This window comes from Chamaea fasciata, unplaced genomic scaffold (genome assembly GCF_029207755.1).
Source record: "Chamaea fasciata isolate MVZ Bird 193981 ecotype frontalis unplaced genomic scaffold, bChaFas1.0.hap1 SCAF_2, whole genome shotgun sequence".
Taxonomy (NCBI): Eukaryota; Metazoa; Chordata; class Aves; order Passeriformes; family Sylviidae; genus Chamaea; species Chamaea fasciata.
In genome coordinates this window covers 16,124,336-16,139,764 of record NW_027094087.1, presented here as the reverse complement: position 1 = coordinate 16,139,764, position 15,429 = coordinate 16,124,336, and the positions used below count along the sequence as shown (strand labels likewise).

The window sequence follows — 15,429 nt, the reverse complement described above, 5'->3', positions numbered from 1 at the left end:
AAGACAATGAAAACAAAAGAGAGGGGGGGAAACATATAAATCAATGCCACAAAGCAAGTGTAATTATCACTAAGTATACACTATGTTTTACTGCTCTCTACCCACTCCCAGTCCTCCCTGCCATTAGTGCTCTCTAATTTGATTAGCCAGCCAAGGCCCCAGAGACACCTAATAAGGTTAGCATGGATTTGGAGAGCTGCCCAGAGCAGATTTCGGATAAAGTTTTCCAGGATGTGCACTCAGCGTTGCCAGGGAGACGGTGGAGGGGGGGGACAAGGATGGATGGATGGACAGAGGGATGGAGAGGCACTATGCCTCGCCAGCTCCTGAGTGCAACCTTTCTGTGAGGAAAAAACAGCAGTTTTGAAGAGGTTTATAGGTTATTTCTGGCATGGAATGGGAAGAGAGAGGTGGCTGAAGGTCACAAACGCTCTGAATTGGTGCAAGGACTGGGAAAAGTGTGGTGATTATCTCAGTGCCTCTCTGGACAGCAGCATCTAAGTGCATCCTGGGTGAGATACCAGTAGAAAATTTTACAAAAGGCAAGAGCCCTGATGCCCTCCCAAACTCCCAGTACAACCAGCACAGCCCTTTCTCAGGACAGACATGGATCTGCTGTGCAGAGTGGGTGATGGCTCCTACCTCCATGGGTGCCACCCCCAAGGTGTTCTTCAGCCCCCCAGAGCAGCCTCAGCCTCTGTGAGTGTGCTCACCAAATGAGTAACATCATTGCACTGGGCTTATTTGAAGGAGGAGGAACTGCTTTTGAGGCCAAAAGATCTAATCTCATCCTTTGCTGGCTGGATCTGGTCTCTGGAACACAGAAGTGGTTCTCCTGGATCAGACCAGCTTCTAGTTCAATGTGAGAGATTAACTGACATCCCAGCCTTTCTGTTTTATCCGCAGTATTTCAATCCAGCCTGTAAATCCTGTAAGGTGTTTTGTAAAAGAGAACATGCACTGTACAGACTCAGGACCCCTCACACCCAGCAAGGTCTCATGACTGGTGCACAGCGTTCCCAGATCCAGCCAAACTCAAAATGTGGCACATTAGGAAGCAGGGCATGAAAATAGAAAGATGCCCAAAAATTGTAACTGACAGGAAGCTGAAGGTAGCAGGGAAAAATAGCAGCACAGCAAGTAGGATGAACAGAAGGAAAACACTGGCAGAGCTGTGGCTTAAAGGTCTTGGAATGCTGCGGCACACAGGCATGGCAAAGCTTGGCCTCTGCTGCCTTTCAGTGGTCTTCACAGCAAAAACAGGAATAAAGCCAAGAAAGAATAAACCCACTTCTCTTTGTGACTGTCACCCTCAAAACACAGCTCCCTCATCTCCTTCTGGCCACTGTCCTGTGTCTCAGCCTCTGTCCTTATGCCTCAGTCCTGTGTCTCCCTTGAACGAGGTACTGGCTGGCTCTCTGGGGAGCTGTGGGTATGTTTTCTTCCCTGAGCTGGCAGGAGAGCATGAGAGCAGCTTTTAAATCTGCGGAATTCTTAAATTCAATCTCAAAGTTAGTCCATAAAACCTTTTTCTTGACGTGGTATGGTAAATAGAAGACATCTAAGAAAAGGCATCCTAGGCATGGCATGCCAAGAGTTCTGGCAGGGGAAAGCAAACTGACATGGAAAATAAACAGTGCCATTTTGCACATAAAAAAGTTTGCATATAAAAATATTTAAACAATATTTCCATTTTGCATATAGAAAGAAATGGAATGTCACAGCCTGTCACATTTCCTGACAGGGAATTGCTGCCTCTGCCAGCAAGGACACACTGGGAAGATGTTAAACAGCAGCAGCTCAAGTGAGATATTGGAGTGCATAGATGCATGGAGGGGTCTCATGGGAATTTGGAGCCGCAAGACCTGCATGAAACCAAGCTCCTGAGTCCATGCTTGTATTCCAGGAGACCCAGGTAGCATGGGAGCCAGCAGATCTGGTGAGGATTAGGAAAACAAGAGCGAAGTCTCACTGCAAGAACAAATCAATGAGCTGAGGTTAATGACGAGGGGTGTGAGGAGTGACCTGACTACAGTCATTAAGGATCTCCCCAAGAAGGCACTGAACTTGTTCAGCTACAGAGAAAATTAAGGTGCTCCAAGGGCTGGAGCGAGAGGATCAAACTACAAATAAAGCAGAACAGTTTTAATAATGAGGGTGATTAACCACTGCAGCCACTTAGGAAGAGAGTGGGACTGAATTCCTAATCCCTGTAAAGTCTGTAGGGAAGGCCAGAAGGGCTTCCCATAAGGCAGTGGTAGCTCAGGATGAAGATGGAAGGTTTGAATGGATGTCCAAATGCCAAAAAAAATCCCCAATTTAGCCTTAAATCCAAGGCATATAGCATCAAGAAGGGTGTGGGTTGGAAAGGACCTTAAAGGTCATCAGTTCTAACCCCTTCAGAAATGGGACTGAGTGCTGGGATTGTGCATTTAGTGGGAGCTGGACCCCAGAGCCACAAGAACTTGCCATTCCATGCCCGGACGCAGGCAGATGCATTACTTGTCCTCCTGGCCGCGCTAATAAATCCTGACTCCTGCCAAGGCTTAATTAGCTTGGGCACAAGGCCAGATGCAGCACTGGCTGGTGCCTGGCTCCATCTCACACTGCCTGGGCATATCAGCACGACAGACCAGCTTGGCTGCAGCCTGCAGTCTGGTTCTGTTCAAGATCCTGGGCAAAACCTGGTGGGAATCCTGTCCTGCCCTTCAGCTGCTCACTGTTCCCTGGAAACAGCCACCACAGGAGATGAAGAGGAGAAAATGCTCTGCCACTGGCAGGGAGGTGCAGAGAAGGGTCTGTGCTGCATCCCTCTGTGTGCCCTTCCCAGTACTGCACATGTTCCTTCTCAACCCTTTACAGCAGTGAATGGGAGGTCAAACACCTGGGGTGGGAAATTTCATAAAAACTGATGGGGAGTAACACAACCACCCTAACCCTAACCACTCCCTAGGTTCCACCACTGGGGCAGGAGGAGGCTCTCTCAGGCTGTCCTGTGCAGTGTTCAGCTTCAGCAGTAGGAACGAAAGTCCCATCCCAGGTCAAAGCAGAACATCAGTGCCAGTTCCAAGGATGAAAATCTCAGCTAGGAAAGCCACAGAAGCACTTTTCTCCTTGGAGTTTGCACTCCTAAAGCAGCTGCTGGCCACGCTGACCACTCCTCATTGTCATCCAAGCGTGAAATCCATGCTCTGCCTCTGGGAAAGCTGCCCCCTTCCTTCCTCCTGACAGAACTAACTATCTAACTAACTACCAGGAGAGAGGTCACACTGCTGTGCTGAAATCTCATTTTGACATTCAGCCCCAATGTCCAAAACAAGAGCCTGATGATAATGACACTGGGGCCTTCTTCTGCAGAGCTGTTCCTGGCATTGCTGCTGTGCTCTCGCTTTATTTCGTCCATCTGTAACGGTGTGACTGCAGCCCTGTGTCTCCAAGAGGCCCTTCAGCCCGCTATTGAACTGATAAATTCACTGTATTACTTTACACAAATCAATACCCCAGCAGTTATCAGCACTTGATGTGACTGAAATTGGTTTCAGCCAATTTGTGAGTGTAATAAATGTCCATTTATCAAATCAATTCATTCTGTGGGGCTCCTCGGCCTGTCTGGGTTTGGGGTACAATGAGGTGAAGGCTCTGGGGCCAAACACGCCATGGGATCACTGCCTCCATCTAGGTTCTGCATTGATGGTCCAGGGTCTGCAGCATTCCCAAAGAAGCTCTCTTCCAGCCCTGCTGCTGGTGGCTCAGGGTTATGGAACCCCAAATTAGACAAAAGCTGTGTCCTTGCAAAGTTTCACCTGACCTGCAGGTAGCAACACACATCGAAAAACAGCCCTCATAAAGAAATATATATTGTCCAAAATAATCCCAGTTTCCTTTGGACCAGAGCAGGATGATTGTCCTGCTCAACCCTTTTCCTACAGTTTTGAAACACTGACTAATTTCAACATCATAGCTGCTCAAAATTGGGAATTTTATCATTAAATCATAGATTTTTCTGCACTACCCTTTCTTTAAAATCCCTGAAAAATAAACAACACTTTTCTTTCCTTGCTCCTTATTCAACTTCAGGAAGAGCTGGAACAGATTGCTTCAACCCTCAAGGTTTACTTCCCCTGAAAGAGGGAAGTGGTAGGTTTGAACCACCCTGTTTCTGATGGCAAACATGGCATATCCATATAGAAAAGGTATTATTTACCTGGCATAATATTTAGGATATTAGACCAAAAAACAAATACACATATATATATTTGGGAAAAATGCCTCCTTTAGCTTATAACCTCAGAGAGGAGATGCTCCTGATCCCTTCTGTCTCTGCATTTTCCAGTGAAAAGGCAAAGCAGCCCTAACCAGATCCAGAGCTCAACCATTTATGGAAGTGCCTGGAAACACAACCCTAAGCCTTTTAGCTGCTCATTTGTATGTACCAGTTAGAGAATCCCAGCAGTTCCTGAGATGGCAGCAATGACCTGCCTGTTTCTGATGTCAGGAGATCGAATATTTAATGGGGATTTTGTTAAGATTAACTGAACATCTACATCCATCGAGGGGGGTGGCCAAGCTGCCTCCCACCACCACCTGCCCAGTCAGAAACTGGTAGAAACCTTGTAAGCTGGGGGATGCCCAGTTATCATCAGTTAACCATCATCCACCTTCTCCCAGTCCTGTCCTGGTCCACATAGCAGAAAAGAGTGCTGCTGGGCTTGGATATATCCTATGGAGGCAACGGGGAAGGACTGCCCTCTGTGGCAGTGATGCCATGCTGTTGGGGCTGTGGCTGCAGTGAGCTCCCCACCAGCATTCCCGGTGCATCCCCTTGCAGGGGGTTTCTGGAATAACAGCTGAACTTGGTGATCTTAGAGGGTTTTTCTAAATGATTCCATAATTCTGTGATTCCATTCTATACCCATCACTGCCGACCTTGTGTTTCTAACCCCAGATCACACGTTCCCTTTGTATTCCTGGCTAAGCCCCTCTGGAGACTGTTTGGATCATGCATCAAGTGACGGATTAAATCCAATTATTCAATTAAGGCACCAGTTATAAATTAAACATATCAGCCAGGCTCGGTGGATCTGAAGATGTGGCATGTGGCAGGCCTGCTCACCAGCAAATGGCAGTGGTGAAGGCAGAGTGGAGGGATGTAGGATCCACAAAGCGGCAGAAAAACCAGCTGAGCTGAACGAAATGAAAGCAAAGATAGAGAGAAAGTGCTTGAGAGACAAAGTCCTGTCTCAAAATTCATCCATCTGGACAGAAAACAAAAAGAAAAGAAAATGAAAAGAAAAACTGGGGAGAAGGGAAGGAGGGGAGAAGGAGACAGAGAGTCTCCCACTACCTTTTGGTCCAATATCCTGAGGCTGCAGGGGTATCAAGCACATTCCCTATAATTCAATAAGAAAAACCTCCATAAAGGCAAGGACGTTAATGTGCAGAAACGCCACCTGTGTCAGGAACAGGCGCTGCCCATTAATCACAGCTCCCCAATTAGCCAGGGCTGCTGCCCCCAGGCACAGCCGCTCTCTGAACACACAGGGTGGCTGTTGTTTTTGCAGGAGCACAGACTCCTTCCATTCTCCTTCCTGGCTCCTTCTCAGCTCTCAGCCCACACTGGGCTCCTCTTTGTTAACTAAAGGCAATGGGTTTGTGTTTCTGACAGCATGTTCCTTGTGCTTTGGTCCTGGCCTCAACAGCTGTAATTTTGCTATCCCATTTTCAGGCATTAACTGGGATGCATAGATGGGTCAGGAATTATTGACAGAATCCAGAGGCTTTGGACAGGCAGATCAAACCCAGCCCAGATTCCTGGAGCCTTGATTTCATGGAATCACAGAATAGTTTGTGTTGGGAGGGAGCTTCAAGCTCATCTCATTCCAAACCCCTGCCATGGGCAGGGACACCTTCCACTAGACCACGTTGCTCCAAGCCCCATTCAACCTGGTTTTAAACACATCCAAGGATGGGGCATCCACTGTGAATTCCCCAGCAACCTTGCAGACCTGCCCAGAGGCAGCTTCAGATCAAGGCTTGAGGGAACAGCTTGTCTACCCTGTGAAACAGGTGCGGGAGGGCAGAGTCAGCAGCATATGAAGGGTCCCACCTGCCCCCACTGTGGCTATGGCATTCTCCTGACCAATGATGTGTTCTTTTAGCCGCTGTTCCAGTGGGAATCTACGCCGTTCCTCCATCTCCCTCCTGTGCTGCTCCTCCTGGAACTGTGGAGGGAAGAAAACAGGAATCAGAGGCTTTACAGAGCATTGGATCAGTACAGTGATGTCAGAGGCCTGTATGGGGATCTCTCTGACGTGGAGCCAGAGCATCCGCAGGGCAGATGCAGTTTGGTCTGGATGCACCAGCCCTAACAAGAGGAAATTTCTGGATCTGTCATGGATGGAAGTCGAGGTGAGTGGGAATGAGGATCCTGCTTTGATGATGGGAAACCAGACCCTGTGCTACCTCTTGTACTGGTGACAAAGAGGGAATAATGGCACTGCTCAACAGCTCTTAACCATTAGGCACTGTTAGTTTTGGGAAATAAAGCCATGACTGTTCTACCTAGATTTGTCTTCCTACCCTTCAACCATTTTCTGTTCAAAGACTCCAACCAGATCCTGCAGGGATGGCAGGGTAATACCGTGCCTTACATCCAAGAGAGATGGAGAGGGACTTTGGACAAGGGCATAGAGTGACAGTATAAGGGGGAATGGCTTCCCATTCACAGAGGGCTGGGTTAGATGGGATATTGGGAGGAAATTCTTCCCTGTGAGGGTGGTAAGGTCCTGGCACAGCTTCCCCAGAGCAGCGTGGCTGCCCCATCCCAGGCAGTGTCCAAGGCCAGGTTGGATGGGGCTTGGATCAGTTTGGTCTAGTGGAAAGTGTCCCTGCCTATGGCAGGGGGTTGAAATTAGGTGAGCTGTAAAGTCCCTTCCAACTCAAAACCCGCGATTCTAAGATCTTTAGAAAGTGCAGCTGAGCACCCTTCCTGCCACAAACTAGCCATTCCCCACTGAGACCATTACCTTGGGAAGATTCATCCCCCAAAGCCAGACTCAGATGAAGACAGAACACAAAGAGCCCATGGGGTTTGCCAAGAGAGTAACTGCATTCACAGAACAGTCCCAATGACAGTCAATGACAGTCCCTACTGTCATTGAACCCACCATACTAAGGGGAAACACCCTCTAACAAAGCCAGAAGGCAGGTGCCAAAGCTCCAGCAGGATCCAGCTGCTGAAGCTGGAGTGGATAACTCCCAGCCAAGCTGCTGACATCTCCTGGGCTAGCAGCGATTCTGACAAAAGTTAAAAAATAAAAAATAGCAAACAATCCAATTTTGGCCAGTGCTGTCAGTCTCATGTGTAACAGAGATGTCATCAGCCCTGATCCTGACACAGAGCAAAAACTTCCCTGCAGATCCCAGTGGAACAGCTCTGGACAGACATGCTGCCTGTGCTGAGCCCCTCTGGTGCTGGGTACGACCTCACCATACATCTCAGTCTGGATCCTGACACATCTTTTCTCACTCCATCCTCTGTGGCCTTTTGGAGAGTGCAGGGATGTGATCAGTCATGTTAGAACACCCAACGATTCCCATGGGTTTATGGAGAGCGGGTAAGATGTGCAGGAAGAGTAGGAAGGGATACCCCTCCTCTGCAATGTCCTCTCCCTCCCTCCCTCCTTGGAAGACTGACACAGTACAAGTCCTGGGTAGGAACAAAGTCCCTTTCATGGGTAAAAGACCAGTGTTAGAGCTTTTTCCATGCTGTCCCACTACTGTTTGCTGCTCAGGATCTGTTCTGGAGAGCCTTGCACTCATGCCAGCTACTCAGTGGGCCTGAAGTGCTAACACAGCTCCTAGCTGGGTCATACAGCTGGCCTGGAGCATCCTGAGCATCTGCCTTAGCTCACACTGTATAGGGAACACTGGGACCAGAAAACCCACCAAGAAAAACATATTTTAGATCCATCTGTGACAGAACCTCCAAGAAAAAGCTCCACTAATCCTGGACTTCACATAAGACACAAACTACCACTCCTTTCTCATCTGTTCCCTGCTCCATACACATCCAGCTGTTCCCACCTCCTTGCTTTGTGGTGTACAATGGTGTTGGTGGGGAACATGTCCTCATCCTCTGGCAGCTGACCTTCCATTGTCCTGATGACATTTGTCTAGCTCAGCCCAACACTTAAGTGGAGCACAATGGCAATACCTGCTTGAAGAGGAATGCAAGGAGCAGTGCTCTGCTCTTATGTTAGAGACAACTGGACTTCTGCATTCACCCGGGTTAAGAGATTCTCCTGATGCAAGGCCAAAAGCATCAGAAATCTTATTTTTTAAAAAGAGAAGGACTCAGTCTGTGCTTCAGCAGGTGGAAACAGCTGTCTGCCTGTCGCTGGGGTGGTCATGGCAACCATGGAGTCACAGAAGAGTGATCTTAAGAAACCTTATAGACCATCCCATTCCAACCCCTTTGCCATGGGTAGGGATACCTTCCACGTTCCACTAGACCTAGTTGCTCCAAGCCCCATCCAACCTGGCCTTCAACACTTCCAGGGATAAGGCAGCCACAGCTTCTCTGCACAGTCTGTGTCAGAGCCTCACCACCCTCACAGGGAAGAATTTCTTCCCAATATCCCATCTAACCCTGCCCTCTGACAGTGTGAAACCATTCCCTCTGGTCCTGTCCTCCCAGGTCCCTGTCCAAAGTCTCTCTCCAGCTCTCTAAGAACCCCTTTAGGCACTGGCAGGGGCTCTAAGGTCTCCCTGGAGCCTTTCCTTCTCCAGGCTGAACACCCCCAGCTCTGTCTCCAGAGCAGAGGGGTTCCAGCCCTCGGAGTATCTCCATGGCCACCTCTGGATTAGCTCCAGCAGCTCTACGTCCTACTGATGTTGAGAGCCCCAGGGCTGGAGGCAGCTCTTCAGGTGGGGTCTCACCTGAGTGGAGCAGAGGGGCAGAATCCCCACCTCAACTGCTGCCCACGCTGGGGGATGAGCCCAGGACTTAGGGGGCTTCTGGACTGCCAGCACATGTTGTTTTAAGGGAGAAAAGTGGAGAATAAAATAACTGAACTCTTTAAGAGCAGGAGGCACAGAATTATCTGCTGGCTAAATGCTCTCTCGAGTCCAGCACCAATAAAGAAACCTGCCCTGAACAGTTTGAAACTTGCCTTGGTTTTTATGCTTAAGTAATAGTTGGAGGAGAGAAAGGAAATATATCTCTGGAGCTGTTCCTGAGGAAGATGATTGTACTTGTATATAAACCACCAGACTGCCAAGCCAGCCTGTGATGAATATTCAGCTGGGGGGGAACTGGTGCTCCCAGGGTTTCATCCTCCCCAGCAGCCGCATTCCACTGAGAGTCTTTGAGAATTTATTGCTCATTTTAATCACTGCTAGAGAATGAATAGGCAGAACTATTATGGGATGGACATATCCCATAGATTTTATTTACATATCCTTGTGACAGAATAACAAGGAGTTTTCATATGTATTTTTAATTTATTTTGATTTCCTTTATTCCTTAAAAAAAACAAACCAGAACTGTGTGTGTTTTTTTCCTGAGCTTAGACCACACTTGCCTGGTGTTGAGGAATCTTGAGTTGGTTCCCAGTGCTAAACAGTCTGAAGAAATTTAAATAAGCACTTGAGTATCTATGACTAAAAGGGAGGGAAAAGCCCTTGAAACTGGTGTCTTTCTTCTGTCACTGAAGGGATAGCAGCCCCTGGACTGAGCTTGGCTCTTGCAAGCATCTTTGCCATTCAGCTCCTCTTTGCACCCTGTCAGACTGATCTGGTGATGTCCCCTGTCTCCATCAGTGTCTGCTGAAGGATTTTTAAGGAATATTTCAGCCAGGAAGAAATATTCCAGCTTACAGTTGCCCTTTCCCTAACCCTCTTCTGGAAGCAGCAGTGTGAGACCTCCTGACCAGAAGCTGGCGTCCATTTCATCCCAGTGAGTCACCTTTGACAGACCTTTCCAGGAAAACAAGCCTCCAGTGGTGACTCACGTGCTTATTTTATCCATCCCGAACATCCTCAGGTTGCTGGTTTAAGCATATTTCATGAGAAAAATGTCTCTTTTGGTTATTTGAAAACTGGCTGTTGGTTAATTTGGGCACAACCTTCTATGTGGAGCTTGGAGCACTGAAAGTTCATTTTAACCTTTCTTTAAACTCACAAGATCTATTTTGCCCTTCCTGTGGAATAACCCCTCTCCAGACCTCCACAAAGCTATCACAGCTTAGCCCATGTCCCTGACATCTTCTGAACTGATCAGTTTATATCCTGTTTTCCTTTAATCTTTCAAATTCTTTTTCCTGTAAAGTGAAAGACACTGTCACCCTTTGCAGGTTTTATGCCAAGGTTTGGTTCTGCTGGTGTTGTGCTCATCAACCTTTTCCCTTGGGAGTGTTTTCTTAATGCAGCCATGCTTGGGAGGAATGCTGGAGGGATAATGGACAATGAAGCTGATGAACATGGACGTACTCCAAGGGCTGGATCACCTCTGCTCTGGAGACAGGCTGAGAGCTGGGGGTGTATACCCGGAGAAGGGAAGGCTCTGGGGAGACCTTAGAGCCCCTGCCAGGGCATAAAGGGCTCCAAGAGAGCTGGAGAGTGACCTTGAACAAGGATGTGGAATCACAGGACAAGTCAGGGCTCCCCACTGGCAGGGGGGAGGGTTAGATGGAATATTGGGAAGAAATTATTCCCTGTGAGGGTTCCAAGGCCCTGGCACAGGTTGCCTATAGAAGCTGTGGCTGTTCCATGCCTGGAAGTGTTCCAAGCCAGGTTGGACAGGGTTTGGAGCAACCAGGTCTAGTGGAAGGTATCCCTGCCCATGGCAGTGGGGTGGAATGAGATTTAAGGTTCCTTCCTTCATGATTTTATGAAAATCTGCTCTCAGAGCTGCCAAAGTGACCACATAGTGCTACTGGCCACAAAAGCAGCCATCAGGGCCACAGAGGACAGCCACAGCAGCATTTCCTTTGCCAGGAAGGAGTATGGAGATTCGCGGAGGAAAGATCACTCTGTCCCTACTTAGGACAGAGGTTTAGCACTGGGGAATGTGGTTTTGAACTCCTCCCTGAGCAATGACTTTCACAGACAGTGCAGCAGTCGACATCTAGTGGGTTTATTTCATGGTAATACCTCCTACGTGCAGTAATTGACAGTTCTAATTACCTTCATCCTCCACTCGTCCTAAGTTCTTAAACTCAAGCTTATAGCATGCAAGTTTAAATTCCAAAACCACAGAACAAACACTGAGGTTCACAATGTCAGAGGAACTTTGCAGCCAGGAACAAACCTGGTCCCCTTGTGCCTCAGCTCCTGCTCTTGCGGTCTGGTGGCAAGGGAATGCCCCTTATCTGGGATGCAGGGAATCCCCAGCCCTAGCTGATCTGTTCTGCTTGGAGAGATGATGCTCACAAGGCATCACAGAAGGGTTTGGGTTGGAAGTGATCTTAAAGATTACCCAGTTCCAACCCCTGCCATGGGCAGAGACACCTTCCACTAGACCAGGTTGCTCCAAACCCCATCCAGTCTTGCCTTGAACACTTCTAGGGATGAGGTATCACTCATTACTGCTCTGATGGCCTCTCCTACCCATTGATAATTCACTGAACAAGGCCTCTGCCCAGGAATTTTAAATCCCAGAGATCTAACTGCAGATCCCTCATCGTCTAGTAGCCCACTTCTCTGCAAATACACTGATTCCTGGCATTTCAATTGGAACCACAATGGCAAATGTGTTTCTTTTTCTTCTTTAATGCATATGGGACACAAAGGCTGAAGGGAAGACACCACGGAAATAGTGTCTTTTGCATTAGACTGGTGCACATGAACATCTGTATCCCAGGCCATAGCTGGACTCTGGATTCTCAGCCCTGCTTGTTTGACAGAGAATTTCAGAAAACACAGTAAAAACAGGCTCTGGATTTTACTGCATCCAGGGGTTACAGAGCAGCATTACTGGTCCTGGGCTGGTCACTGCTGAGTGAGTAACTTGGAAGAGGTGGGCACAGCCACAGTTAAAATACTACAGAAGTGTGTGTTTTTCCTTATGCATCATGTTGTTAATTTTTACAGACTTCTTTTGGAAAAGGATGGAGCTGTAGGGGTGCTAAGGTGCTCTTCCATCTCTTGCACCCTAAAATCATAGAATCATAGAATGGTTAGGGTTGGAAAAGAGCTTTCAGATCATCGAGTACAACTGCTCACCCAGCACTGCCAAGGCTACCACTAACCCATGTCCCCATGCACCACATCCACACGACATCTTCTTTAAAATTGTTCTTGTAGTGGGAAAGGAAATCCAAACTGGCCAGAATCTCAGGCTCACCTTTGCCTCTGATGCTCTCAGAAGGTTCATGACCTCCCCTTCACGGGCGTAATCCAGGGGTGTGTGTCCCATTTCATTCTTCTGCAGGGGGTTGGCACCTGATAGCACAAGAAATGAGTAAGATGAGGAGCTTGGAGTTCAGTCTTGGGACAGAAGGAGAAGGAAGCATATCCTGTCTGTGTCCCCTCCTAACCTTTGCTCTGGAGGGTGTCTGGAACAGAAAGAGAAAATGTACAACCAGCGGTTGCAAGTATGGATCTCCAGGGAGGAAGAAAAGGGATTGTCACTGCTAACAGCTGGCTTGTCAGTGAAGAGATGCTGAGGGGGGATGAGAGCACATGGTCACCAGAAGGAAGTACAGTCTCACGAAAACACCCACTCTCAGTCCTGTGGGAGCCACATGGGACCATTACAGCTTCAACTGGATGCACTGTCTGTGCCAACTGGAGCTGGAGCTGAAGCTGGAGATGAAGCTGGAGTTGGCTGTCGCCTGTGGACCAGCTGCTCCACTGAGCCCCTGGAGCACTTCTAGGGGAAAATCACACCCTTCCTTGGAGTATAATAAAAAAAACCCCAAAAAAACCACCCCAAACCCCCCCAAAAAAACCAACCAAAAAAACTACAAATCCCAAAGACTGAGCTGGACTGAGTTGGATGGGCACCCCACAGAAACACGTGCACATGGAGAGAGCTCTCCCTCCTAGATACACTGGACTGCAGAAGAGCATTCCATGTCAAACTGGTCCTTTGGGAAGTTTATGGAGGGAAACTCAGTGGTATCAGGAGACAGGGGTAATGGGCAATAGCCAGAGTGGCAAACAAGGTCGTGGGATTCATCTCTGATTCTCAGTATCTCAGGAGCTGTCTCTAAGGCAGAGACTTTAACACTGGTGCACTCCATGACCCCACAGCAGCCCCTAACCACAAGAGTTTATGAGAATGAACCTTCAAATTGGTCCCAAATCCCCCAAACTGGTGCTGAAACTGACCATCCCACCAATTGTCATGCCTTGGAAGGCAGCCTGGTGGAGGAAGAGCCTATAACTGTGCTCATCAGGTCCAGGACATCTTCTATCCCAATCATTCCACTGCAATTCTGTGCAATGCCCTCCTGCCTGAGTGGGGGAGTTGGTCCAGATGACTTCACTGGTGTCCCTTCCAGCCTGAATCATTCTGTGCTCCTGCCGGAAACATGGGAATGAGGCAAGTACCTTGGCAGAGGCAGACCGACCTGCTCCTGTGCCATGAGAGAGCGCAAAACATCAGGAGTGCTCAGTAACGGTGAGCAGCAATCAGAATAGATAAACGAAGTAAGAGGAGTCTGTGGGAGCAGAGCCGGAGAGATTAGCCATTCCTAGGCACTGGCATCAGGGAACTATATTTGCTTACAGAATGAAAAATGTGCTCCATAAACATTCGACATGGACTAATTTCTATGGCAAGCCTTGTCTTCACAAATAACGAATACGATCAAGACAGGTGAGATTACACACTGCTGGAGCTGGCTGCTCCATACACGTTAAAGAGACAGTGCTCTGATGCTTCCCCCTCGCCAAAACCCACCTGGGTCTGTGCAGTGAGCAGTGGGGCATATTCCTGACTTCTCCAAATGATGACATCCTCAAGGCTAGGCCTACTCTCATTTCTGATGGAGGATTTGTTTGGCTTGGCCCTGGATCTATCAATAATGGCTCTCCAATATTGGCCTAATCCCCCTGTTAATGGCTTTGACGACTTGACTAATTGCTGCAATAATTGATAGAACCTGACTCCTGTAACTGGTCAATTCCAACCTCGAGTACAGGCAGCAATAAAATATTATGCTGCCATAAATAACAGTATCACTTGGCTTGCTAATTGAAGGTAAAAATGGCCACTGGTCTGTCAGTGCCCTGGCTGACCCCATTCCACATCCCCACCTCCTCTCCTGCCCTCTCCCACCCTGTGCCACAGGCTGCAGCAGTATCCAAGGGGATGTCAACCTTCCACGACTTAATAGAAGGCAATTTGTCACCTCCCACTCGCTGTCTGTAGCTGGAGATGGACACCTGGGCAGCACCTCAGGCTGTATGAGCCCGTTGCCTCCTCCCACCCTCCATGCTCATATTAGAAGGCCCCGTCTGATAATATTTGATAAATAGCGTGGGGGTTCTCTCCCTGCACCCGCCCAGCACTGTGGCGCTGCAGCAGCTGCAGAAGGTCACTCATTGGGGAAATATGTTTCTGTCAGTGGGATCGAAAAAAGTTTAGTGGAGTGACAGGCCTCAATTTTTCAAATTTTATTAACTCCATCCCCCTAACAATTTGTCTTGAATTCCTTCAAATTCTGGATAACTGTCAATAGAGCTGGCAACACAGTGGATACTGGTACTTAGGTCCCCTACTGCTGTCAGGATAGGGATAGGGATTGCAAGAGGAGGGAGAGATGGCAGGAGAAAAAGAAGAATGCGAAAGGGCACAGACAGAACCTGGAGGAACATCCCAGTAATGCTCCCTGTGTCCTCGGCAGCCCCAAGACCCTGCTGTTGTCACTCCATACTGTCAGGGCAGAAGATCTGAGCCTGCTGCAGCCAGAACAAGGTTTACACTTCTAACAGACAGAACAGGGCACACAGTGGCGTTGGAGCCTCATATGGACAAACAGAGAATGACATTGCTCCCAAGAGTGGACAGATCACAGCTTGAGAAAACCCTGTGTACTGGGACAAGGAAAGGACTCTTGAGGACCTTTTTTCATAGCCCAGCCAGAAGGTGCAAAAGCTCCTGCTCCTGGGCATACCCACAGGTAGCCTCCAGCTGAGTGTTTGGGTCCTGAGCTGCTCCCAGGAGTGGGGTGTGGGGATGGAGAACTGGCATGAGACAGTCCCTGTCCTGATGGTGGCATCAGGACTCCGGAGGTCCTGCCTGCAAATGAGCTGGGCAGCAGCAGTGGCCTGTGGTGACCTGTGTTATGGAAAGACAAGATGCCAAAATGTTCAGTGTCTCCTATCTTCCTTCTTTGGTGTCCAGAAAGTACAATATGGTGGAGGTGGCAACCGAATGAGTGCTTGCTCAAATCTCTGGCACAGAAGACAGCACTACTT

The 15,429-nt window shown here is 48.5% G+C and overlaps 1 protein-coding gene across 1 annotated transcript in view; it reads right to left on the bottom strand.

Moving 5' to 3' along the window:
* Positions 1–15,429, bottom strand: part of CLPB (ClpB family mitochondrial disaggregase) — a 72,117-nt gene that overhangs the window by 15,693 nt on the left and 40,995 nt on the right. The window contains exons 6-7 of the mRNA XM_066208986.1: positions 12,347–12,444; positions 6,107–6,221 (exon numbers count right to left, since the gene is read on the bottom strand). Of these exons, the coding sequence (XP_066065083.1) occupies positions 6,107–6,221; positions 12,347–12,444 (213 nt within the window). The remainder of the gene's footprint in view (positions 1–6,106; positions 6,222–12,346; positions 12,445–15,429) is intronic.